Below are 27,692 nucleotides of genomic sequence, written 5' to 3'. Positions count from 1 at the left end.
CCTTGTATTTTCCTAACTCGTGGCACCTCCTTCTGTTTGAACAATAGGAGATGTGCCTTTCAGTTGGCCGCGAATTAATGACGCCATTACCAAAAGGGGAAATTTAGCAGAGCTCCGCGCTCTTCAATAACGTGCCTGAAGGGCAGCGATGAGGTAGCTTGTAAAATAGTTATAGAGATTATTTACATCAGTCACACCACGGGTGAATGCGACTTCACGCCGTGGGGAGAAAAAGAGAGCTCCAAGGAAGTGGCTAGAACAGAGTAAACGTGGCGGTATTCAGACCAAGGATGCTTACCTTGTTTTCATTGAAATTAGCAATAACTACTCCAACAAAAAGGGTCAGTCCAATCATGCAGCCCAGGAATACAAAAACATGAATATAGATCCCATGCATCTGTATAAATGAAAAATACTGTTATTCATCAAAGCAGAGGAAAGCAGCTGTTGGGCATTCAAGGGAGTCCATGTGCTTGCTTACCGGCCCCACACGATGAATAATAACATCCCTCACTTCCACCCAGCCTTTCAGGGAGAGCACTTCAAACAACGCCAGCATAGCATTTCCCACATTGTCGAAATTAAAATTCCGAGGATTTGCCCTGCAAGTCAGAAAGAGGAATGTGCTGTGAACTTCAGAGGAGAAGCACCCTAGGGCAAATATCCTGTAGCTCTTTCCGGCCCTGGGTCCTGGGTTGGGGGGGTGGGAGAGGATATGTTTACCATTTGGAAGGTGGGTTCCACTGCATTCATTTGCTCCATCATAAAAATGCATGAATGGCTCATAATTTCTTAAAATGTAATGAATTATTAGGTAGTAATGGGGCATTCTTAGGGGGCGACAACAAAAGGCAACATAACTCAACTTTGAGCTCCAGACGTTCTGTGACGTTTCTGGCTCGTCCTGATTATACCAAAAGCTGGAAACATACTTTCTAGCTACAAACTACGTGGGTGATTCTCACAAAGGGGCCCTGGAGTCTGGGTGTGAATTTTTTTTTTTTTTAAAGATTTATTTATTTATTTTAGAGAGAGAGAGAGAAAGAGAGAGAGACTTGGGGTGGGGGGGGGGGCAAAGAAAGACAGGGAGTGAGGATCTCAAGCAGACTTCTCACTGAGCGTGGGGCCTGACATGGGGCTCTATCTCATGACCCTGATGAGATCATGACCTGAGCTGGAACCAAGAATCTGAGACTCAACTGACTAAGCCACCCAGGTGCCCTGGGTGTGAATTTTGCAATAGTTTTAAAATGAAAACTGTTCTAAAGGTATAAATTATAATTCCTGATATATACAGAAAGTGCAAAAAGAATAGAATCTGGCCACTTTCCTTAATTCTTGACATCATGGGAATATCACACTGTAAAGTACTGACACATTCAGAGGTCACTGAGTGGAAAAAGGTGTTTGCTTGTAGCCTAGATGTTTCCAGAACATTCTCTCCCAGTGGGATTTTTCTCCCGTTACCTCTGGGTGTTCTCAACAGAGACTTCTTGTAGACCTCAGCACTGCAGTATGCTATCTACACACAGTTGATTCCTGATTTCTAAAACACTCTGTCTCCACTATGACTTTTTTTAGAGAGGGGGATGGTTCATTTTTTGTTTTTCTGACATTTTATTTTTTTCTTCCCATGAACAAAAGTGATCTTTTCTATATACTACATCTCCCTTAGTCACTATGGGTCTTGGCTAACATTCTTGTCGTCAGTAGAAAGATTTCAGTGTTTTCCTTTTTTCCCCCTTATCAGACTACTGCAAGTAATTACAAGATCTAGACAGCTACGCACCAGAAAATCATAACTACCACTGTATTTCCTGAATTTGGTGGAGAACTGGGCCTGGCACTACTAAGAAGAGTAAGCCTACAGAAGCCTAGCCAAATTACAGTTTGATCATTTCTTTTTCCTGCTAGTTCACTTATCAAAATTTAACCTTCATAAGAGGCAACACTCTAGGGAAAACCTGGGTTAATATTTTCTATCACCTTTTATATATATTTTTAAAATCACAGAAACAATCATGCATTGTACATTTCTAAGTTTTTTAAAAAAATATTTAAAAACACTAAATAAATAAAACCATACAGCTAAATTGCCTTGCTCCTAAAGGTTTATGGCTGATTGGTAGAAATGTTTTGCATATAATGCAAAAGCCCCACTCAGAAATTCCTATTTTGGGATTCTGATTTATATTTTTTAAGTATGAAAGTACAAGCATATTCTCTTGGATTTTCCAAACTCCTTTCCTTTGGGGGTTTCAATTAAATTTAATACATTTTACAGCAGAGAGAAGCCGTAAGGATTCTGCAGATGCCACAGTTTTCTTGAATAAGGACTTTTTTTTTTTTTTAAGCCAAGCAAGCCAGCTCTCAGATCTGATGTTGAACTTTCTTACCCATCCATTTTCTTTATGTGAAAGTGCTTTTTTAGCTGAATTTGCAGCAACCCTAAGTACTTTCATGTTCCACATCTTTTAGAAGTTAGAATATGTTAAAAAATACACTTTTAGGCTAAACCAAGAAAAAGAAAATGGAGGCTCATAGACTTACATAGTTGGAAGAATACATCATATTAAAAACATAAGTATCCATTTTAATCATCCAAGATGTTCGTTTATGCTTTGTTCATGTTACTAAAATTGGAAAGTTTAAAACTTTACCTATAACTACAGAGAACTTCAGTAAATCCCAAACACAATCCATTGTTGTCCGTTTTCCTGTTGTCCTTCCTTGATTTGGAAGCCTATTTAAATATAATCTTTTCTGGTTTATTTTTAAAATATGATAATCTTGTCTATCCAATTCAGAAAACTAAGACATGGGTTCTAACCTCACAATTCCGTTAATCTTCTTCCTCCCAGTAAAAAGTGTTCCAAGGCCTCAAGGTCGTGATAAGGAAGAGTGCTCCTCCTCTGGGAAGAACTGTGTCCCTGGGAGGAGATGAGCTGAACCTGTGACCTTGGGTGGAAAAATGCGGGGAATGACATCATCCAAAATGGCCCTTTCAAGACCCTGGAAGTATCATGTTTCTGTTTTAAAAGTAAGGAAGGGGTGTCGGGATGGCTCAGTCAGTTTAGTGTCCCACTCTTAATCTCAGCTTCCATTACGGTCTCATGGGTCATGAGACTGAGCCCCACGTCTGGCTCCGCTTGGGGAGTCTGCTTGTCTCCTTCTCCCTCTGCCTCTCCCCCTCCTCACGCACGTTCTCTCTCTTAAATGAAGGGATAAATCTTAAAAACAAAAACAAAAGTAAGGTAGATTTATAGTCTTTCCTTAAGGAACATACTCAAATTGTTTGAGCTGTAGCCTCTACAGAAATCTGATCTTCTTCTGCCTAGAATGTATCGTGGTATGACAAAGTTACCGAGGGGGTAAACTCGAGGTAAGCTTCCAGTGAGCTCAGGGGCTTACTTCCGTAGCATCAAAGCCTTTAACATACTGCATTACATTATTTGTAGTATTAATTTCTGTTCTCCATGACACTTCAAGCTCCTGGGGTTGGAGGCCACAGCTTGCCTCCAGTGACAGAATACTGTCTGGAGATCAGTTAGCACTCAATAAATACATTTACTGAAACTGAGGACTGGGGCGCCTGGGTGGCTCAGATGGTTAAGCGTCTGCCTTTGGCCCAGGTCATGATTCCAGGGTCCTGGGATGGAGTCCCAATATCGGGGTCCCTGCTTGGTGGGGAATCTGTTTCTCCCTCTCCCTCTGCCCCTCCCTCTGCTTGTGCTCTCTCATTCTGTCAAAGAAATAAATAAATAAAATCTTTAAAAAAACAACCACTGAGTACTTATTTTTGATATTACTCTGATGTGTTTCATTTTCCTATGTCCTAAACCTCTGCTTAAAACAAAACACACAGTATTTATAACATACATATATATATATATATATATATTTTTTTTTTATACTTTTTACCAAGGTAATTTTTACCTCATCAAGTCTGAGTAATTCAGAATAAAATGAATGTATTCATCTGAACACAGAATAGAGAAGCCCAACTGTCTCCTGAATTAGGTAGTGCATATTTATGCCCTTCTTAATTATAATTATCAAAGAATTCCCCAATGCTAATTCCCCAGATAGAAGTTATTTTTTTAATCATAAATTTGTCAATATAAAATTATAACATTTCGGCTGATAACTCTTGATGAGCTTACTAAAGAAGGAAAATGTGAAAATTAGCATGGTTATGGTTGACATTCGTTTGACAGAAGATTTTTATTTCCCTAAAACTAACCCAAGGAACAGACGGGCCAGCCCTATTGTAATGGTGTTCAAGGGATGCCCCGTCTATCGGCTTATGCTTTTAAAATGCCGTCCAACAGGAAACCCCTAGTAATAACTTATATGAAACAATGCATGTCAGTTCATTCGAATCCTTAAAATCATAGGTAGCTGGTTTTATGGAACAGGCTGAATACTGGAGGGTACAGTTGGGAACAGGTTTACTTTTCTCCCAACACTGCCTTCCAGAAGGTTCTAGCTCCCTTCCTGACATCGTGGAGATCCCAAAGCTTTTTGGTCACTTTTAGTTATAGAAGATGAGTCTCATTCTAGAAAGCCCACTCCGTTCTACATCAAACCTTTGATCTCATGACACGTATAAGAACTCCTTCCTTAACCGCTCCCCCTGATCTGCGGCTTGAGGAGGGAAGGAGAGCTCTGGCCTCTCTCTTCCCTCCTCCCCTCAAGTCCCCCATCTGATTCTTACAAGATGGAGGTGTGATGACTTAGAAATGGAGTTCAAGTGCATGTATTTTACACGGGCAGATGCTAGCCACGGCTGCTCTGGTCCCAGTAGCTGTTCATCTCATGAAGTGTATTGTCTGCCATGTTCCTACCTTCTGTAAACTTGATACTTTAACACAACATCTCTTCTACATGCCTATGATGGACACACTTTGCTCTGGATGACTCAATATGATGCCTGAATCACCCTGCCTTGACCTCCAGCCTCCTCCTCACCCTCCCACCTCCTTGGGAGGAGTTGTTTTTAGGGTTTGCTTTTCAAATTCAGACCAACCAACCCAAAGTCCGCAGACCCAACTACCTCCTTTATCAGGCTTCCACACTCAAGCCCGCCGTGCACCTGCCCTAACCACCAGGCAGGCACCAGACCACTGGGGACAGCCCCCGTGCCCCAGAGCCCACCAAAGTGCCTCATCGAGCCAATCCTAAGCCTGCTTGCCCTGACTCACCCATTCCAAATCAGGGAAACCATAATAAAGCCTCTGGTCCATGGTTCCCCTGTGGCCCATGACTAACCCTGGTGCTTCCTTGTGTGACTCCCCCCCGTCCGCCCAATGGCCCATCCTCTTGGGAACTATGAATAACAAACTAGCCCTTCAGTGGTAATTGTCTCTTGATCAGTTGGCTCTACTATACCTAAATTTTCTATTAATACACTATATTTTGAAACATTCCCCTGTATAAGGGTGCTGCATTTTGTTGTTCCTGCTGAGGGTCATCTTCTGGTAATTCCTCAGTTCTCATTCCTGGAAACCTATCCACAGCCCCTCTGATAGGAACACATAGCCCTTTGCAGCAGAGCTCCATCAAGATGGCGCAGATCAGGTGGCCCCTGGCCGTGATGCTTCAGGGCCTCCAGGAACTCCTGATAACCCTGCCCTGTCATTTGGTGAAGGGCAGCTTGCCTAGACCAGCACCTCCCCTCACTTTCCCCATCTCTGACATGACCCAGTCCCCATGGGGGACCTCCATTGGCTGGGGAGACAAGTGTTCCTGACCTCCTCCCACACTGAAGGGAGAGAAGCCACAGCGCTGTCTACTGAATTCATTCACTTCCATGACCCTGTCTTTTAGCATAGTGTTTTGGTTTATAAGAGCTGGAAGAGGACAATCTTTTAGTCAGTGCTGCTGGGATCGGCATGTTGCTCCCTTCAGAATGTAATAGAACTTTATCTCTTAATGAATTCAGCTTTGAGGCTTTTGCCAAAATTCCAAAACAGTAGGAAAAAAAAAATCTCATTTGATGTCTTGATATGAATAAATTATTTATGGTGTAATAAGACATTTTCACCTTACAAAAAATAAACTCTTTATGCTTCTTTAATATTTTATTTTAATGTAAATTAGATGGCTTTTCTAGTAAGTACTGGGATAAGGATATATAGCCATGTGCTATGTACTTCCCTCTCCAAGTCAAGCCACACATCCAAATTCATCTTTTTTTTTCCATAATCTTCAGTATTAAAAAAAATGAAAACCCAGTATAAATTGTACTGAACTGTTTATAAAAGTGAATTTTACATTAGAGAAATGCCAAAGCTGGTAACAGTGAGTCCTAAGGATACAACTGGGTGAACTGCAATTTCTTTGCGAGAGTTTCGACGTTTAGTAGAACACATCAATTGTGACAAAAAGAGTCAATTGTGACAAAAAGAGTCGTGGCTATGGTTCACTTGTTATTCCAAAAGGTACAATGAAATAAAAAGAAAACAGATGACTACTTAAAAGGACAAATGAAGTTAATAGGACACTCGGTTCATCAACGAAGTCTACTGAGAGATTTCATTCATGGTCATTAGTAAACTGGATGAGAAAGAAGGTACTGGGCATTTCCAGCTTTGATGTAAATGCTTTGAAAACTCATTTTCAAGAAAAATGAATTTTAAAGAGAAAGTGAGATATAATCATGTTCCTGATTACTCCTTTCCAGTGTTTCCATAATGGAAATACTTCAATGAAAATGGGTTTTGAAATTGAAATAGCTTTATGATCTGGGCTTCTCTACAACTGTTACAAGGTAATCAGATTCTCCCTTAAAGATATAAATGCAGGACAAGTTTAGTTTTAATTTCATAGAAAATCTTTGTCTTTTAAGCCTCACTAATTTCTAATGCCATATGAATCGAGATACATACTTCAAAGTATTAGAAAAATGCTGGGATGATAATCCATTAGTTTCTTGAAGCAACACAGGACTCAGTGTGCCACTTCCTTGCTCATTTACTGTATTTTTGCATCTTGTGGTAATTTAGTGTTTTGCCTTGTATTCCCTAAAATCATCTTGGCACCTCTAGCAAAATTCCTTTTCATGCCATATTGTATTGATTCAAAACCTTATACTGACAAATATAATATTCTTTAGGATCCTTTTCAGTTATGCTTACCAAACACGGGGCACCCAAAATCCAGGCTTTTTCTCTCCAGGTCTTAGTTTTAAATTTAAGTTCTTGGACACACTTACATTAATTCTGAATATGCCATTACAATCTTCCTAAAATAGGGGGGAAAAAAAAGAGAGGGAGCTTGGTCAGACAATGAACTCCTAAAAGATCAAAGATAAACACTTTTAACCTAGAATGGGAAGGTTTTTATGTGACAACAGGGATGTGGACAGCCCCCCAGCAAACAGGGACAAGGATTGCAGAGATGAGCAGTGTAAATTTGCACTGAAAACATTCACAAGTAGGCAGGGGATCCAAACAGACTTTCTTCTCAGGAAGACATACAACTGGCCGATATGCACATTGAAAGATGCTCCGTGTCATTAGTCATCCAGGAAATGCAAATCATAAACCTCAGTGGGGTACCACTTCCCATCCAGGAAGAAGGCTATAAGCAAAACATCAGATAATGAGCTTCGACAAGGAGGTGCAGAAATTGGAATCCTCTGTATCCCCTTATCCCCCTGATACCCCCATGCCTCACACACTGCTGGAGGGTTGGGAAAATGGTGCAACCACTTTGGAAAATAGTGTGGCAGGTGCTCAAATGACTGAACAAAGCTTTACTGAAGGACCCAGCAATTCTATTCCTAGGTTTTACCCAAGAGAAATGAACACAGATATCTTCATGGACACCTGTTCCATGAATGTTTATGACATTATTATTGTAAGTAGCTTAATTATGATGGTCAGAAGGTAGAAATGATCCAAGTGTTCATCAATGGATGAAAACATAAACAAAACATGGTGCAGCTCCGTCACGGAATACTGTTCAACCCTAGAAAGGAAGGAAGGGCTGACACAGGCCACAATGTGGAGGCACTTTGGAGTCACTGTGCTAATGAAAGAAACCAGCCACTAATGACCACATGTTATGTGACTGCAAGCATGTACAAGTCCAAAGCGAACAGCTTCACAGGGACGGGAAGGTGCATGGTCGTTTGAGGATGGGAGTATCAGGGGGACAAGGATAAAGAGAGGGGGAAGTTCAAAGACAATGTTTCATTTTGAGGTGGTAAAAATGTTCTAAGACTGACTATTATGCAACTCTGGCTACGCTAGAAACTACTGAATTGTGCAACTGCCAAAGGGCAAATGTTGTAGTCTGTGAGTTATATCTCTAATAGCATTGTTTTTAGAAGATTTTAAAACATGAGTAAGAAGCTTTTCACCCATTTTCTGTCTTTATTCTTCTTTTTGTCTTATCTTTGAGTCTTTCTTTGGCTGTGATTTTCATGTTTTGAACCTACACCCCTTTCCTGGGTATAACAGATATACACTTGACTATTTCAATGGAACTTCAAATTTTAATCTGCTAAAGTCACCTTCAACCTTGTTTCCTCCAACCTTCCCCATTTTTGTCCATGGACTAGTACCTTGTCAACCCCGGCATAAAGATCTCAGTCATCTACAGCTTTCCCCTGTTCTGCTTGGGCCTCCTTTCCATTCTTTTTTTTTTTTTTAAGATTTTATTTATTTATTTGACAGACAGAGATCACAAGTAGGCAGAGAGGCAGGCAGAGAGAGAGGAAGGGAAGCAGGCTCCCTGCCGAGCAGAGAGCCCGACGCGGGGCTCGATCCCAGGACCCTGGGATCATGACCCGAGCTGAAGGCAGAGGCTTTAACCCACTGAGCCACCCAGGCGCCCCCCTCCTTTCCATTCTTATTTCCAACAGTTTAGTTAATACCAACATTATTTCCCTTTGGATTACCAATGACATCCCATAAAACAACAGCCCTCTTATACAAGTAATACCGCTTTAACTTCAACGGCATGGAGAAACTTACCTACCATAACCCAAAGACAAACACAGTTGACCTTTGGGCGTATATCCTTCCAGTTTTTTTCCCTGCGTGTGTATGAGATGGCACAGTTTTGACCCTTCCATAGGCTACTCTGTCAGTTAAAATATATTGCACTTATCGTCTCACAGTAACTTTACACATTCACCTACAACATTATTCCTATTGGCTGTGTGGTGCTGGATCAGAGAGAGCCCCCTGATGTATTTGGCCTCATGGTTCCTTCCAGGGTGCCTTTCTGAGCCCGCGAGAGCCCTCCTTTGATGGGGTGAGGTGTCCTGGCATCTTAGTTAAAAGCATGGACCATGGAACCAGGCTGCCTAGACATGAGTCATACCTTCCCTACTTATTTTGGGGTGAACTTGGGCAAGTTATTTAACCTTTGTTCCTCTATCTCTAGCTTGTTGTGTGTATGAGTAGATAGTGTAAGATCACGATACGCTTAGGCCATTATTAAGACACTGAGTCCGGCAAGATGTCCTCTGGGCTTCCTCTTGAAATGTTGTCATCTTTCTGGCCTCCATTCCATGTGAGTCTAAAACAAAACTGCTTTCCTGACTCGAGCATCGGAATGAAAGCATCAGCCCTTTACCACCCCCTTCGTTGGCTACTTTGGTTCGCCATGACCTTTACACCATGTTCCATGTTCTGTCTTCTCAGGCTTATCGAAGTTCCTGGAACCTCTGGCGATGCAGGTGGGGCCTCATCCAGTGTGTCTCTTGCACCCTTCCCCTTCCTGAAATCCTCGGTGTAACACAATCAATAATGTATTTTGACTGGACAAAGATGTGACCTGTATTTTACAACCATTCGAGAAAGAATCATTTTTATAATCAGTGGCCTTGAAAATGTAGACATTTTTATACCAATGAAAAATCTCTATGAGATAGCCACAGTTGCTGGAAATAGAGAAGTAGGTATTATATGTAGGCTCTATTCAGCCTTCGGGCACATGCATTTTAATGGACGTAAGGCATTCTTTCACCAGGATGAAAGAGGAAATGTTTTTGTTGTTTGTACATAAGCAGTATGTGGCTCCTTCTTTTAATCCACTTGTACCCCAGGGCAGGATCCTAAGAGAAAGGGCGTTGGAGAGTGTGGCAGTGATGGCTAATTATAACCACATGTGTTCTGTCTTTCCGCAGGCTCCGTTGCCAAGTTACCTACGACATACTCCCATCTGGCCTTGGAGGCCAGGCTCTCACCAGTGACACCAGTAGAAGTGAGGTGTGCTGCCTCAGGGCTCAGCCTGTGACCCTCAAACATGGAGTTGGTTCTGTGCTCCTATCTGCCAGCTAAATGGAGAAGACTCCAAAGACAGCCAAGGGTAGACAAAGAAGGAAGACAAAAGGAACTTGGGTCTCCGAGAGGACCTTTGGAGGAGAGCTGTCCATCTGACCCAAGACGCAACATGCTTATTTCATTACTTTCAGCTACTGAAACACTGGGCTTGTCCAGAAAGCTGCTTCCTCTTACTAACACTGACTGAACAAAGATAAAGCAAGGGGAAGTGGCAGAAGGGGTCAAGCTTGGGTCTTTGATAGCTGTCCTACTGGGGAAGATTCTGGACTTCCCAGTGGAGAGAAAGCTGGAGCAGAGAAGCATTGAACAGTGTATGACAGTCAGACTTTGCCTCTTGTCCTTTCTGCAGGGCCGTTTGCTGATATGAGTCTTCTGGCACAACAGAGGCAGAATTTAGTTAGGGGAGACCCAAAGGGAGAGTGTCTGAGACTCACAGCTACAAGCATCTGGAATCTTGGGTGGGTGTTGCCACAGGCGTCAACAGAGGCTCACACCAGAATAGCAGGAGAGAGCAGAATAATCTGGGGTGTGCTTTTAATCCCACAAACCTGTGCTAGCCAAAAGAGACACAGTGCCCGCTTTAGGCAGGAGTTGGCAGGAAGAGAATTCTCAGTTTCATGAGGGGTCCTCAAAGTAGCCTCAGCATGTACTGCCCGAGAGGTGGCGAATGACCTCAATTTAAATCCCAAAAGACAGAAAGCAGTATCTTACCCTTCTAATAATGTTGGGATCATTGCACTTGGCCAGTTTTCCCGCAAAAAGCTGAACTCCAAAGCTTGCAAAAACTAGCATTAATGTCAACAAAAGGATGGAGACCTGAAAAATAATTGGTGAGATGTCATATCTCTGGGTAAGAATTCAAGAGTAGGCTTGATCTGAGCAGGGATAGGGACATGACTTTTCAGAGAACATAGTATGAAACCCTTGGTCTATTCAGGGTATCGTCTAACTTTTCCACATCGGGTCGTTAACAATTATCCCAGCTGGAATGTTAAAAGGAGGGAACTAACAATAGTTTTTGGATTTTGGAATAAAAACATGTGACTTTCATGTAAGAAAATATTTTTTTTTTTCAGGTAAGAAAATATTTTTGATATGACTTGGGTTTTTCTGATTTTGGAATCGACACTGTAATGAAACCGAAGAAAAGTGTTTGAATAATTAGATTTTCCCCGATTTTCTCCAAATGGATTCCTGTCTCTATCAGCAGAACATAAATTAGAGAGAGACAGTGTCTGGCTTTCTTGTGAGCAGTGAGGGCATCAAGAGGAGGGAGATCATTGGGTCCTGAAAAGCAAGTCTGTTAATTGACTGGTGCTCCCTCTGCTGGACGGTGTCTTGGTCTCAGCAGAGGAAAGGGGCAAAGGGGAAAACACTGAACAAAACCACTGATCTGGGCCGCGGGTGAATCAAATCATCTAAACATACACCTTAAATATACTAAAATCACACAGAAACATCATCAGGAGAAAAGAACAAATAGATTCTTTGCTAAATTCTATCACGGCTCCAAGATGCATGCATATCAGGTAATACCCTTTTTTCCTTCAGTCCCAGCTGGGTGAAAAGCCACTGTGTTGTGGTTTTAGCACAAAGAAAATGTGGGATTTCAAATATGTCTTTAAAAAATATTAGCGACTCTGTACCTATGGAAACCTCACAACCCGTCTTTAAAATACCCTAGAATCAACTGTAACCACAGCTGTTCTCTCCCCCTAGGTGCGTCTTTAGAAAGCAAGATGTAAAATAAACTTATGTAAATTAATTCACGTTTTCCATGCACGAGCAGAACTCATCAATAATAAAAAGAATCCTTTGATCACTCCTTTGTAAGGCACGGATCCTTCTGTAATGATTGGGAGCAACGAGCTTCCAACTCATCGTTTTTTTTTCTGCAGCATTGCTCTTGGAAGACCCTCAATCAGGGTTGCCCAACTAAAAAGAATGTTTTCTCTCCATTTTCAAGTATTCATTCCTGTATCCTGAGGCTACTTAAAGTGAGGTATACCTATATGTTACATTTTTTTTTAAGTCATTTTATGTTAACACTCCAAAGATCAGAGGCAAAATCTATGCCGTAAGAAACTGGGGACATGCAAAATAAAATAAGGAGCCCAAATGGCTTAACGGCTACTATTTGTGAAGTAGATGGTGTGGAGTCTTATCTTTAATTTCTAGATAAGGAAACTGCAACCCAGAATAAAAATTAGGGTCGCGAGTTAGGAATGGAAGTGTTAGCAAGTATGACCTTTTGTATTCTTCCTTTCATCATAGTTTCACTAAAAATGTTCATTGAATTAGATGTACCAACGAGTCAGAGCATGCATGGGTCAAGTTCCGAGTGTGTGCTGTGTTTCGTCAGTGCCTTTACAGTCCTCGGGCGATAAACACTGCAGACTTAGCCCTCCGCCAGCCAGACTCCCTGTGCCCCCTCCTTAGTTTCATTCCAGACCCGGGATGTGTGAACCGGAAGCAGCGGGCAAGCGTCACGTACCAAGAAAATTTCCTTGAAGCCGCTGAAAAGTTCTCGAACCACTTTCCTCATCTGGGGCACGAGTTTGAATATCCGCAGAGGTCTCAGGCACCGGAGAACCATTAGAAGCTGAGCTCCCGATTCGGCAGGCACGTTTTGGGGCATCCAGCAGAGAAATATCAAGCTCACCTAGTGAGGGGAAAAATTCCTAGAGTTTATACAATTTATCCTTCGCGCTCTACACTGAGAACCAAGTGCATACAACTGGCCTTGAGCGAGAGATTCCATATGGCCCACAGGACAAGCATTCACTGGGTATGTATTCGATCTCTTAATTCTGAACTCTGAGCTCGGAACCCAATCTGCACCTGCTAGTGGCGCCCAAGGAAAGTCGTTAGCTGTTCGCAGGCATGACATAGGGGTGACCATACTGTGTGTGTGTGTGTGTGTGTGTGTGTACCCCCAGTGCACTCTGCTCCTTATTTTAACTTACACACTCAAAATGCAGGTTGAAATTCCTTTGATCATGGATACCAACCCTCATGCTTGACCTGATTCTCACTATTTTATGGACGATCTAAAGATACTGCATGTCAGTGGTCACAATCCTCCTTGTTCTGTTGGAAAAGACATTGACTTTATGCCTTCTTGGACATAGGGAATAAATGAAATTTCTTTGAGTTCCTTCCTCCGGTTTCCCAATTTAGTTTAACTGAAGACTTGAATGGTCACCTGGTCTAGTCAGGTATTTCGTATACTGGAATTGAAAGAAAGGTCCAATCCCTCCCATGTTTGGTTGCTTTTGGCAATGAGGAGCTCATCAATCAATTGTATGAGAGAGGGAGGTTTGTCTGTGTGCTTGTTTGTTCTCGTCCCACAGGATCATGGGGTGCAAATGAGATTTCTGTCGTAGGACTTATTAATGTACATCTTATGTGTGCAAGAATGTGATTGATGTATGTGACCATATCCATGGAAATTTTGAATGTTTCTCATTTAGATTTTTACTTGAGTGCCCTTCACTTGCCAGTGGTAGACTACTCAGTAATCACATCTAAACCTTTGGAACTCGCCTATCTTTCTCTTGTACTGAAAAAGGCAGGAGAGTTTTCAGAGCCACACATCTTACATTTAGGAAATAAGCGGAGACTTACAAGATATATAAATATGTCCATGACTCCACCAAAGTCCCTGATGACAGCAGTTGGAGTGAAAAAGAGGCCATCTGCCATAATCTTCAGATTCAGCTCGATGCTCATGAATATCACAAACACGTACTCAGCAATCTGAAATGGGCAGGACGCAGCCGGGTCACCAAGAAGGGAAAAACCCGCAGCCCCGAGTTTTCTGCTGAGCTATGGGCTGAGATGTGGCAGCCGTACCTGCAACGTCGGGGCGTGCATGACTCTTCGAAAGGGGGACTCAAACATCATGGAAATGCAGGAACAGATGGTCACGATGATCATGACCCAGTCCAGGTAAGTCACCAATCCCAGTAAATCACTGCCAAAGACCAAACACAACGAGGAAGGGGCGCTTCAGGGAAGGCCATGCAGGTCCCAGAAAACCCTTCAGTGATTCTATACATGTGACTGGAATTAATTTCGAAATCCCCCATTGTCTATTTCCTAGCACGATATGGCAAGAAAATAACAAGAATCTTTACATTTTTATGCAGCATAAAATAGTACATGGAACTTTCAAAAGCGCATGGAAAACAGGCTTTGTGATGCTTACTAAAGCTGATGGTACTTGGTATTCTTCACGGCTCCTGTGACGGGATCTGTTTTAGATCTGTAAGAGAACGCGCAGAAACTTGGGCAACATAGCAGGTGTGCTCTCACTTGGCAGTACGGTATTATAAACATCTCATCTACCTCAAATCTCTTTCATATCCTCTGTATAATTACATTTCCAGGAACTGTGTGACTTTCCAAGGCAGAGAACATGAGATGACAGAAAAATCAGAATTTGATGTTTGTGAGAGTAAAGTTTAAAATTTCTCAAAATACTTGATTTGGGAATTCATGAATCCAGTCAACAGTTTCTGACATGGTTGTGACAAAACTTTGATTTCCATTTAAAAACACTCTGTTAAAATCTCTGCCTTAGCCTTTCAAGAACTTTCCTCAAAAAGTTCTTGAAAAAAGTTCAGGATTGTTCAAGTAAATCTCCAGAAATTAAATTGAGCTTTCCCCCTGCTTTTAACCGTGATCTTGTGGAGTGATTTATGTGGAATTTCTTGGGGCCCCAGTTCTAAGCTTCACTTTCAGGGAGCCCGTGGCGGTCTGTGTGTGTGTGCTCCCAAGCACAAGAGAGTCTCCCTCAGTCCACGTCAGCTGCGGAGGTGACAAAAGGGAGTAGGTCCACACTAAATGAAGTGGAGAATTAGCAGTTAGGTGTTAGCGTGGAGGCAGCCGACAGGCTAATTACAGATGAAACACTCACTTGAGGAAAGGATCAAATCAACTCTCAACTACCAGCTTCTTTCTTTACTGTGTGAAAACTCAGGGAAGTTTGAATCACTATGACTCAGGTGCTTTACATGGTGAGGGTCTTGCTAGAACATCTGAGGGAACACTAGACAGCCAGTCAGAGGGAGTCATGAGCTAGCTCATGTCCCTGCGCCAAGCCCTTAACCACTGCTGACCTAAGTGTCCTCCTCTGTTGGAGGAGGGGGATACAAATGACACCAGATGGTTCCTGAGGTGTCCTCAGTCCTGGAATATCACCACACTGTATTAGTTTCCTAGAGCTGTTGTAACAAAGTAGCACAGAGCAAGTAGCGAAACAATAGAAACATTTTTTTCTCAGTTCTGGAGGCAAGAAGTCTGAACAGAAGGTGTGGGCAGGGTTGGTTCCTCCTGGGGGCCGTGGGGGAAGGACATGTTCTAGGTCTCCCTCCTTGCTTTGTAGATGGCTGTCTTCTCCCTATGTCCTCACGTTGTCTCCCCTCTGTAAGTGTCTGTGTCCAAATGTCCCTCTCTTATAAGGACAACAGTCATACTGGATTAGGGCCCACCTTAATCACCTCATTTTAATTTAATTACCTCTTTAAGAGGCTATTTCCAAGTAAAGTCACATTCTGAGGTACTAGGGGTTAAGGTTTCAGTATGTGATTTTTGGGGGCAGGGGGACACACACTGTTCAGCCCATAACATACAGTGATTATGATACGCTGCTAATAATGGCCTTGGGGAAGACCTAACTATTTAGATGGAAAGCTTTCACCCTTCCTCCAAGACTCTTAAGGTCTTCAGGATATTTACAAAAGTTAAGCAGGACAAAAATTCTATTTCACCCACTGGTTGCCTGCTGACATTGCCTTGCGTTGTCACAAATGCAGTGTCCTCCTGGTCACTGATGGCCTCATAACACAGCTCTTCCATGTGGGCAGGGACAGAGACACCGGCCAGTGGGCTGTCTTCTCATAACAATTGGTAATGGAAGCACTAGTCAACTTTACTTCTATTTTACATCATTGTATTTTACATTATTCCAGAATAATCCAATCAAGGTATTTTCACCACGAAGAAACTACAAGTCTGAAAGAAGGTGTGGGCAATGACCTTCCCTATGTCATTCCGTCCACTCTTGGTTCAGAATTTCCGAAACAAAATGCGGAGTTGGTAACACCAACAGAAACATACTGGGTGGCTGTTAAAATCGGCACATAAAAATGACTGTTCGGTGTTTTATAAACGTGAGTTTTATATAAATGTTAATGACTTGCAACCTTCATTTGTTTTCCACTGGGTCGGCCCCTGGGCCAAGAGGAGCAGCATGGTTAATTAGCCCACGGTTTATCTCATGACCCCATTAGGATTACATGTTTCCTTCTTCCTGGTGTGACAACACCCCTGCTGTTTGTACGACGCAGGTTCAACACCCGGCTGAAGTGGATGTACTCACGCGTTGAAGCGTGCCCGGACCACCACCCGGCAGAAGTTTCTGAACCTGTGCTCCCGTCCAACGATGAACAGCGGCTTGTCGAAGTAGGGGTGATTCTCTCTCAGCTCCTCTTCCTGCACTTTCCTAGAAGGGGAAATCCACAGACAGGAAGGCTGAGGGAAAGGCTGGCATTCCAGAGCAAGAGCCCAGGAAGACTGTAGCGCCCTGTACCTTTTCATTTCTGCTTGTTCCTTTTTTTCCTGGATCATCTTGATTTCACTGTCTTCTCGTTGTGCGTTTCTATATCTCACTGTATTGGAATGCTAGAAATACAATAAAAGGGGGCACATCAAAGTGGAAGGTTTTTTTTGAAGGCCCAGAAAGATTGTTTTTAGAAAAGCTGAAATAAATATCTTTATTTATTAATGTAAGGTAGTAAATAAATATCTTTATCATAATATATGTATTTTTAATGATCACAGTCATCTTAGCAAGGGTATTTTTTCCTTCGAAAGGGTATCTTTTTTTCCAATAAAAATATTTATTGAGGACCAATTATGTGCCAGGCACCGTTGTAGTGCTGGGGATGTGGCAAAAAAGCAAAAAGAAAGGATAAAATCCAGCTCTTGTGGGGCTGATGATCTAGTCAGGGGAGGCAGATAAAAACTGAATGACAATATGACCGATGTAGATAGAAGATGTTTAGGACCATGGTAAAAAAAAAAAAAAAAAGAATAAAAGAAAAAGCAAAGGGGACAGAGAGTGCTAGAAGGTTCCATGTTTGGCTAGTCACAGCAGGCCTCAATAAGAAGCTGTTATTTGAGCGAAGATGAGAGAAGGATCTACAGGCCATGGGGCAATGGCAGAAATGTGCTTTTCCAGAGGAGGGGTGGGTCCTCATGTGCAGGGAACAGCTGTGTGTCCATGGAACAGCCAAGACACCCCATGGGTAGAGTCAAGAGGGCAAATACCAGGGTAGGAGACATTGAGGTCAGAGGGCTGGGAGGGGGCCTGATCATGCAGGACCCCAGCTCTGGTTCTCACTGCCTGGGACATGGACAGCCATTGCTCAAATAACCTGACAGATACTGTCGCAAGTATGCCTTAGATTTCCTTATCTGTATCTTCTATCATTGGGAATGGGTGAGATAGGTAAAGCTCTCTATTTTACATTGCTTCTGTTATGCAGGAAAAGACATCCAGAGTTATTTTGTAGGAAATTAGCAGAGTCTCATCATCTCTTGCTATGGAGGAGGTGGGGGATTTGTTTTCTTTACATGTCTGTGTAATAAATAGAAGAAAAAATCTTTGAAGAAGAACTAAGCCTCTGGAATTGAGACTATGCAGGTAGGACCATTTGCCATGTATATTTAAATATATATTTTCAAAGCCACGTTCTAGTTTGGCTCTTCAGACTACTTATTTCTAGGGAATCACACTGAAGGAAAGTGCTTTGAACTAGTGTTTCCTCTCTGAATTTTCTTCTTGAAGTTTTCTCCATGAAACATTCCTGGCCCCCAGGTTATGTGTACATGGGCTCTACGTTGGATCTGATCACAATTCTATGTAAACAACATGGCAGATCATACCAGGCAGAACTCTGGCTTAAAAATCATGGTGTTAACAGATGTGCACACCAGTTAGAACCTTGCAAAGTGGGTGATGATGATACCAGGTGTTCTCATCACCTGTTGTCAGTTGTGCTTGGAATACTTACAAGAATCTACTTTAACAGTTTCTACCAATTGAAAGCAGTTGGATTATTCTGGAAACTCCAGAGACTGAAGAAAGGACAGGCAAAGTGGTGAAAAGACAAACAAAACCCAAAAAACCCTAAGGCTTGCTGCCTTTCCCTTGTGAGACCTCCTTTCTCCAATGCCATCCGTGGCTCTGAACATTCAGGACTCGGCTTCCTTAGCCAGTGTAGCTAGACTCTACTTAAGACCTATATTTTAATGAGGGCATCACCAGTGATAATTATTTGATATGTGCTTTGCAAGTCTCTTAGAAATCTCGGCATGATACAGCTGCTGGTGAGTCTAACCCAGAGGTTAGACTTCTGCCTCTGTGGGTTCCCCTGGGTTTTCATGAGGCTTGCTTCTTCTCTTTGTTCATGTATCTGGTCTAATAATACAGAGGCCTGAACACTGACGATCTTCTCGAACATTCTCTGCCCCCAAATCTACACCTTTGATTTCTTCACATCATTTTATTTTTCTTTATAATGCAGAGCAAAACTGTCACAGCAGTGAAGGTATGATGGAAAATAAGTAAAAAAACACTTCCAGAAATGATTATGTATTTGTTTCCTTGCTTAGTCTTTGTCTCTTTTACTGGGATATAACTTCCTGGAAGGCAGAAGATTTTGTCTTGTTTCCCCACTGCTTCTCCTCACTTCAAACAGGGTCTGGCACATAATAAATACTTGATAATTTTTTTTTTTTAGTTCATTAATAAATCAACAGATGACCTAGAGTCTAAAAGCAAAGAAATTCTTGGGAACTAGTATTCAGTCTTTGAAAGAAAAATTCTTCTAGAAATAAGATTGCATTTCCTAGTAGGTAAAGCCCTGAAGTTATAGACACTGGAACTAGATTCCAGAATATTTTGAAATTTTAGTAAAGGTTTAAAGTTATGATACAAATCAATTCTATAAAATACTTTACATACCTTTAATGTCAGTCAAAGGCAAGTGACACGTCACTTTTGGGTTACTATCTTAATGAAGATATGTTTTGTGGGATGTCTGTATTTTTGAACAGTTAATGGTCACTCTTTGGTACTGGCCATTCTGTTTGATTCCTGAGTTTCCTGATTCCCTCTGATATAAATTCTTACGGAGACAGGTCAATGTGACAGAAGGTCCCAGGTGCTAGAATGTTCTAAACTGTAATTTAAATACATTTTCATAATCATGCTTCCCAACTCCAAAGCATTGCTGAGAACTTACATCTTGAGTCAGGGTTTCGAGAGATTTCCCCCTGCTGATCCTCTGGCTGTTGGATCCGTGTCTCAGTGACCTAAAACAACCACAACCAGCTGGTCAATACATCCAAGACCAAATTTTGACTTTTGAGCCATGGCCGTTTTAAGAACAAAATAAAGTAAATTTCCAATACCATCACAAATGCTTATTATTTCTTTTTGCAGTGAAAGCTTTCGTTTATTCAAATGCCTTTGAGCTCATCTCACAAATTGCAGAATTTTCCCTTCTGATCTTAAAAGTAAGAATCTGACCATCACCAAGGAAAAGGTTTTTGAAAGATTTTTTTTTTTTTTTGACTCTTTGAATCGGATTGTGGGTTTCATTGTTGCCATCAGCAAATAGAACAAAGTTCCTCCTGCACGCCTGTCTGCCAACCGGGGTGGTTCACAGAGACCATTTCCTGCAAAACTCCTTTCCTTGTTTTCTCTGCAGCTTTGTCTCCTGGTGTATTTACCTGCGCTCCTGGCGGATATGATGCTGCACACTGAGAATTGACCTTTCCTTTGCAGGCTGCCCCTCAAATGATCCACTCAGCATGCGTTGTCGAGTGCAGGCTCTAGGGGGGAAAAAAAAAAGGAGCCCAAGATAAATGCGTGATCTGTACATTTGGGATGAATAATACATAACTGCTCATTACTCTTATTATTTTTAAGGAAACACCAATGATAAGGCAAAACACAGCAAATGACACATGACCATGAAGGAAAATGGACTTGAGGCTCGGTGTCAAGAACACTTACCAAGCAGAACCACCACAGCTACATGGCAGGGCCAGGAGATAGAAAGCTCCCATCCGCCATGACCTGCCTCCCCTCATTCCAGGGGACAGCTCCCATCAGGGTCCCAAAAGCCTCATCATAGGTAGGCATGATGTTGGTTTTGAATTTCGACAAGGGGGTTTCTAAGAACAACTCTTTGGGGAAGGATTTGTCCACCCAGGCCCCTGGGATGCAGAGTCTATGTCCCAAGGAGATTCTGCAGAACTCCAGGGAAGTAGGAAAACATAAAACCGGAGGCAAAAGTGACTGACAGAGAGAGGTAATGAAAGCTGAGATTAATACCTAGGAAACCTCAGTCTAAAGTCCGTGGCTTACAGGTGACCGGTTACCTCTTTCTTTGCAAACCACGGAACTCTGAAGACTTTAAAAAACATGCCCCCTTGAAACCATACCTGGGCTGGTATAGTTTCAGATTTGTTAATGAGGGAAGATAACTGGGTGACTCAACACCTGGGATGTGAATGATTGGAAGAGAAAACAAAATTCCTCTTCCAGAAAGCTCCATCTGGAAACGACAGCAATTCCCTTGATGTAGTAGTCAAGTGGAGAGAAAATAATACAGAGGCTCAGAGACCTGTGTCCCACAGGTGACACTACCACTGACTAGGTGAGTGATCTTTGGGCTCAGTTTTCTGATTGGTAAAGTGAGGACCAGACCCTGATCTCAAAGAAAACTCACAGACTTAAAGTATCAGGGTCTTATGTTACGCAAATTTTATGATGCCGTGTTTGTTCAACACCTGAACACATGACTTTTGTCATTACATTACATGAAATTTTCATACTTATGCTTCCTAAAATACATTTCTAGATTGCCTTTGAATTAGATTATCATCGTCTGTCTCAGAGTGAAGATTTTCAAGAAAAAGAACCATGTCTCTCTCTAGCACACTTGCAAGCCACTCTTACGATAGCACGTGTATATTCGAGTAGTTAAAAATACCTCTGATGCCAATGAAGATAATCAAGGCAAATACCTATGAAAATCATGCAAATTCAATGAATGTAAATGCGTTTCAGGAAGCCATCCTCACCACATCACTCTCCTTGGTTTAATAAGCACCACGGAGCATTTCTATGTAGAATCCAAAGTCAAAATTTTACCGAACGACGAGGATTTATGGCACTGAGAGACAGAGAATGGGCTTATTTTCAGGACCAGGACGGTGTCCTGCAGGAAGACGCATTTGTAAGTCAGGCTGAGCTCCCCAAGCTTTAGCACCATCTCGAACAATGTACATAAACTGAGAACTGTTCTTCGGACCAAGGGCTGGAAACGACGAAGCAACCGGAGAACATCTATTTGGAAAGCTATGTTGTCTTGCCACAGACCTACAGATCTTGCCATTTGTGTAAACGTCAGGACTTAACCTTTAGCCATGGTCTTAGTAACCTTTATTTTTTGTCCTAAGAATCCCCCCGGCCAAAGTAGCTGAGCCCTTAGGGCTTACCTACAAAACACATGCAACTTGAATGCAGTATACGCGTTCGACCTGTCCATCCCTGCTCTGTTTGGCGTGGAGAGATGACACTGGCCCCAAGTTGCCTATGACACAGGACTGCGTGACGTGCCCCACAGCCCAGTCTGAGCATGCACGGGCATTCTCGCTGGGGAAGAGTTAGGACGCATCTTCGGACTCCAGAACCTCATGGGTGTCCCAACATCCACGTCAACGCAACACACCCATGTCCCCTGGGGTGGCTCTGTGGAGCCTGCTGAGACTCCGTTCTCTGACCCAGCGAGACAGGAAGGTGTCCATGGTGGGAGGTGCAGCCGCTGTTGGAAAGAGTCCACGCCCAAGGGCATCCCTTCCATCCCTCCACCAGCAACATGGCTGCAGTGCAGAGAGCAGCTCCTTTCCTCTTTGGCTCAAGACTAGCTCTTTCTTTCCCACCGGGGGCTAGAGAATTCAGAACATGACAGTAAAATGGGCTGGAGTTTCAGCTGTGCTGTGACATGTGGATCTTTGTTCTCTGGATGAGAAGGTCAGGTTGACCGGGGTTGGGGGGCGGGGGGAGGTTGGATTTTAGCTGTACCCTGCCAGCAGAAATCGTGTGTTGAATCAGACTGAGACAACCACTCCGATGGGCAGGATATAGAACACCACTGGCTCTCATTTCCTCTTCCGATCTCTTTCCTCTGAGTATGTAACAGTGTTTGTTAGTACAATTTCAAAACCGGAAATGATGAGCAAAAGAACAAAATGCTCAGTAACTTGGGCCAGCTAAGTCGTGTAACAGGTGGCTTCAGAGTTGCGTTCGAGTCAAGCATACACCTTCGTGGTTTCCATTTCCTCGCTGCGGGGACCCTGCCAGAGCTTTGCCTTCTCGTGAGCAGAAGCTGCTCTCCCACCACCTCTTTTCCCGGAACTGCAAAGGTCCCCAGGTAACCTGAGCAGAGTGAAATCAGGCAGATGCAGCCCTCTTCCCTTGGCGTTCTGAGGTCCCCTTTGGTGCCTCTGGCTCAGTGCAACTATCTCTGAGCCCCTGTTCCAGCCCCACACCCCAGGGCTGCCCCCACATCTGTGCCAAGACAAAGGTCAACAACGGTCTCCATCTTCATGGGCAGCTCAACTCTTGTGGAGTCTCTTAGACCAAACGCTCTGATATCTCACTCTTTCCTTTGAGCATCTAGTGGTTTTTGAAGTGGGAAATTCATTGGGAAATGCTAGAGCTTCTTAGTGGTAAACTAGGGGCTACATTCATCTAGCAAATTGCTAAATAAACATTTGGGTGAAGGCAGTTTGCAGGGGTCGGGGCGAGTGGGGGCACATGACACAGAGTTCATTTGGAGGCTCCTCAAGGCTTTTTTCCTCTACTAAGGACAGTGGTGGATCTTACTAAACTCAAAACTCAAAATCCTGTTCTGGGTACCACATCCATTAGAGTTAAAAACCAGCTCTTTATCTGTAACAGCTTCCCCACAGAAACAACAGGTAATGGCACAGAAGATACAACTCTTCTACAGATACATAAATCTGTCTAAAAGAAAACATATGGGGAACATCTAATTACATTATGCAAAAGTACCAGCTGCTAAAAACGGGTTTCCTACAGATGGAGGGAGGAACTCGGACGGCAGGACATAAACCTGGGGTAGGAGGGGGCAGGCAGGGAGTGAGGAAAAAAGCTACATAACACTTCCGCCCTGAGGACACCTGGACGTTGAAGCAGGTACAGAAAAAGGCCACATCAGGATGCTTCCGCAGAAGCAAAACAGCCTTATACATAAGCCACTGTCACGTTCTTTGATAACATAAAATATTTTGCTATTTTGGAAAATAACAGGCTTAGTAGAAAATTATTCACTTCAATCTCGCACTACTGGATTCCACTAAGAGGTTATACATTTTCTAATACAAGGTGCCAAGGTTCACACAAAAGTATGGTAAGCGCCTGCTTTATTATTTTTACGAGGAAATACAATTGCATTACACACAAGCATACACTGTAATCCAAATGGCGAATACCAAATAGTATTTCTGACATGAGTAATATAATTACAAACTTTGATATAAATGGGTTCTGAGAAGGAATAGGAAGGGAGAAATGAATATTCACTCATGCGAAAGCATAGGAAAATGCTTTATGTCCCATGCTCCTGCAGCAAGTTATTAATGCTCATGGCGTTTTGTCATCACTGGTCACCTCCCTCAAGAGCTGTTTAGGGAGGGTCTGAGCACTCATCCTTGCGTTCCCAGGAGGAGCAGTGGCTGGCACTCTCCCGGGCAGAGTGATGGAGAGAAGGAGGGAGCACGAAGCAGACAGGTGCAGGTATAAGGAGGCTGAGGGAGGAGGGGGCCTGCATCTGGAACTTGCTAGTTTCAAGGTCCAGGCAACACAGTAAGTTAGAACTTTCACACCTGGCAGCAGAGCTCAGACAGAAAGTTCTCCTTCGACTGGACGCCTGTCTTGAGAACACATGATGTTTAGAACCATGCAGTTCCGATCTCGCCTCTGGCTGGTCCTGGCACCTCAGGCGGGGGACAGGCATTCCCCGAGGCTCCGTGTCCTCCGTGTAAAACGGAGACCACCACCACCCTTTCCGCCAACCTCGCAGGGAGCCGGGAGGACCAGCTATGATTATGAATGCACCGGTCTTTGGAAACACCGACACTTCGTCTACATTTTAGTGGCTGTTATTTACCTTTCTATCTTGTCCCATATCATGATTGGTATTAAAACGTTCTATGGGGCTGGAGGACAGAAAAGCGAGTGTGACAGAGGGTCATATGGGAAGGTAAGTCTTCTGCTCTGCCCCTGATCAACAGTGATATGGACTAGCGCCGAGCCTTTTCACCCGTCTCCACACATCCGTCCTCAATAAACATGCTGTGGTATTATCGCGAGCACGTGATCTCTCAATCAACTCCTGCAATGTCCCGCGCAGGTGTTTCTCAGGTGGCCCCCAACGATCCTGCCTCCTGGTTTTCATGCTCTGGCGTAAGGCAAGAACGTGGGTAGGACTTACTGACTTGCTCTTAACAAGTATAAGGCAATCAGGATGCGGTAAGTCACAAAAGACGCATTTCATCTTCCCCATTGTCCCTTGCCCCTCACTTGCTGGCTCAGCCGAAGCAGGCTGCCGTGGTGTCCCAGGTCACAGCTGGTATTAAATCATTCTACAGGAGCACCTGGGTGGCTCAGTCGGTTAAGCCTCTGCCTTCGCCTCAGGTCATGATCTCAGGGTCCTGGGATCGAGCCCCACATCCCACTCTCTGCTCAGCGGGGAGCCTGCTTCCCCCCACCACCCTCTCTTCCTGCCTCTCTGCCTACTTGTGATCTCTCTCTGTCAAATAAATAAATAAAACCTTTAAAAAAAATCTTCCTACAGAGGGTAGAGGACTACGTTCTACAGATGTAAAATGGAAAGATCCACTTCTTAAGGAACGAGAGTGGCCATCTGCTAAATGTGCGAGAGGAAGGAACCGAAACATTAACTGCTTAGGGGAGCTAAACCTTATTAAGAATGGGAGAGTGAGCGAGGAAGGGGATTCCTCTGGAGCAAGTGGTAAATGCCTGCTGCCTGTGAGAGACCCAGCTAAGCCACACCCCAGTTCCCCACGGAGACTTTGAGATTAATCTCCATTGTTTCAATCACAACTTGTTACACAATAGTTGGTAACTAATACAGTTATCATCACTGTTGCTCACCTGTCAGTTCACCTTGCACACAGTAGGTGCTCAATAAATATTTGTGAAATGAATGAACCTTGAAATTTTGTGAAGATCCAATATTTTAACGTCTCGATACTTCACACGTATGAAACAAGGCAATAATCACAAACAGCACAGCATGTGTTTGAAAAATGCTTTTGAAAGGGAAAGTGAACTTTAATTTTATCTCCAGTTAGAATACTAGGCTCCACAAGCAACAGTCTGCACGCCCATAAGAAAGGAGGCCCTGAGACAGGAATGAAAAAAAATCAGACAGTGCTTCTCACAAGCCGAAAATTTATAAATCTTTATATTCTATGTGACACTGTTAAGGGGAACCTACAAGTCAATATGAGGCAGAACTGAGTTCATTTCAATCTCTTAAGAGGCGGGTCTGATCTGTCACCGGGAGCGTGGTCTCTGTGAACCGTATCTTCACACGAAATCTACTACAGCGCTGAAATGTAAGTAAGGAGTTTGAGACTTTTATAACTTTACCAATAAGAAGAGAGATGTACATGTCATCAAAGTTACTCAGTGACAGACCTAGTCAGAAGGAAAAGTATTTGAATATTCAATTAAGTTATATTTTGCCACTTTAAATTTTTTATTAGAATTTAGATGTTTTTCGGCCTCACCCGAAGATAAAAGAAATAGATTTTCAGCATGAAAACATTCATTTATTTGTTGCCTAGAGAGAAAGCGAAGCCGATCATACTGAAAACACACACCACGAACTTCAGGCGAAGTCTGGCTTTTCTTAGGGGGTGGACCACAAAGTAATCGTATCAGGTCTTCACTGTCTTGTCCATATCTCTTCACAAGGGCAAGTTTCTTAGAAACCCCGTCTAGTGGTTTAATAGAAAAAATTGCTCTGCCTGTCTTCTGGTATAGGGAGGCACAAAGCTTCAAGTGTCTGGTGAAAAATAATGAAGTCTTTTGTCTTGTCTGAGTGAGGAAATTCTCCATGATGCAGGCATATGTAATCCTTTTATTCCTGCTCCCTAGAGGAGAATTACAGTGAGGCATTTTCCTTTTCCCAGTTGGGGTTAATGTTATACCCTCTCTACCTTTGAAAGTAAAACAAGACTAGGACCCCTGATGATGATTCAAATGTGGGAATATTCTTCAACAAACACACATTCCCAGTTGCAAAAATATTACCCCTGGTTTCTTGCCAAGCCTTTGAAAAAAACATATGAAAGATTGATTCTTTTTTTTTTTTTTTACCCCCTCTCTCTGCATTGCCTTTGTGCTTTGGAATTTCAATTACCCCTTATATGACAGCCATATATATATATATATATAATCTTTTATGGAGGTTGAGGGAAGAGAATCATGTCTTAAGAAATTGTCTCTATTTTTCTTGACGTTCCTCCATCTAAAATATTTTAAAATTGGCCCAAAGATTATGGTTATAAGAGAGTTCTTTGGAGCTTTATTAGCCTTTAAACACCACTAGTTGTTTATAGAAATACTAGCAGGGGGTCCTCTGTTTCTTTCTTCTCTCTCTCCATATCTTCTTTCTTAATGTTCCAGAACAAGGGTGTGGGAAAAGCCTGTACATTCTGTAATGAAAGAGAGAGGCCTATGAGTCTTCAAATTATTTTCATTCATTATAGAAAAGTTAGATTGCCTGAAACCATCTGGTATTAAACATAATTACCGTCTAAAGGAACTGCAGCGTAACTTCTCAGAGCGTTACATCTGAGGGATTTTACTCAGATCTTGAGGTCCACAAGGGTACGCATCGCAAAGTATTATCGAATGTTGGTTAATATAATGTAATCACATCAACAGAAAACAGGAAAATAGCCCTTTGGTGGTAATTACGTGAAACTACGGCCGTAGACCAGGGTAAGAGAATGGGTGATGAGTATTTCCTGGAAAAGGGCTCTTACCTGATGCTAGGAGAGTGACGATGAAATCCTCCAAAGGGGACACAGCCACAGATGCTAATAGGTGAGCTCCTCTGTAATGGCCTCTTGCTGAGATGAGGAAAAAGCTGCATTTTTTATCGTAGTGAATACCCCACTCCTTTGTGAATCAACCTGGTCCTGAGTAAATGGATATGGCTCTCTAGTATTAAGTGACATCCGATTTGT

General features: G+C 42.8%; 1 protein-coding gene across 4 annotated transcripts in view; it reads right to left on the bottom strand.

Annotated features, from left to right (window-relative positions):
• The window catches only part of NALCN (sodium leak channel, non-selective), a 303,765-nt gene that overhangs the window by 25,114 nt on the left and 250,959 nt on the right, over positions 1-27,692 (bottom strand). For 3 of the 4 annotated variants that reach the window (XM_032881089.1, XM_032881090.1, XM_032881091.1), the window contains 12 exons: positions 20,106-20,207; positions 19,616-19,685; positions 16,897-16,988; positions 16,687-16,809; positions 14,512-14,568; positions 14,157-14,277; positions 13,929-14,060; positions 12,796-12,963; positions 11,013-11,117; positions 7,140-7,246; positions 482-602; positions 299-397 (listed from right to left, as the gene is read on the bottom strand). In XM_032881089.1, coding sequence (XP_032736980.1) covers positions 299-397; positions 482-602; positions 7,140-7,246; positions 11,013-11,117; positions 12,796-12,963; positions 13,929-14,060; positions 14,157-14,277; positions 14,512-14,568; positions 16,687-16,809; positions 16,897-16,988; positions 19,616-19,685; positions 20,106-20,207 — 1,297 coding nt within the window. Of the gene's footprint in view, positions 1-298; positions 398-481; positions 603-7,139; positions 7,247-11,012; positions 11,118-12,795; positions 12,964-13,928; positions 14,061-14,156; positions 14,278-14,511; positions 14,569-16,686; positions 16,810-16,896; positions 16,989-19,615; positions 19,686-20,105; positions 20,208-27,488; positions 27,576-27,692 lie in introns of all 4 variants that reach the window. The other variant, XM_032881092.1, reaches the window with a different exon arrangement.

Source organism: Lontra canadensis, unplaced genomic scaffold (assembly GCF_010015895.1).
Source record: "Lontra canadensis isolate GAN:19392208 unplaced genomic scaffold, GSC_riverotter_1.0 scaffold73, whole genome shotgun sequence".
Taxonomy (NCBI): Eukaryota; Metazoa; Chordata; class Mammalia; order Carnivora; family Mustelidae; genus Lontra; species Lontra canadensis.
The sequence above is the reverse complement of the archived record's forward strand: the minus strand, read 5'-3'. Positions and strand labels throughout refer to the sequence as shown.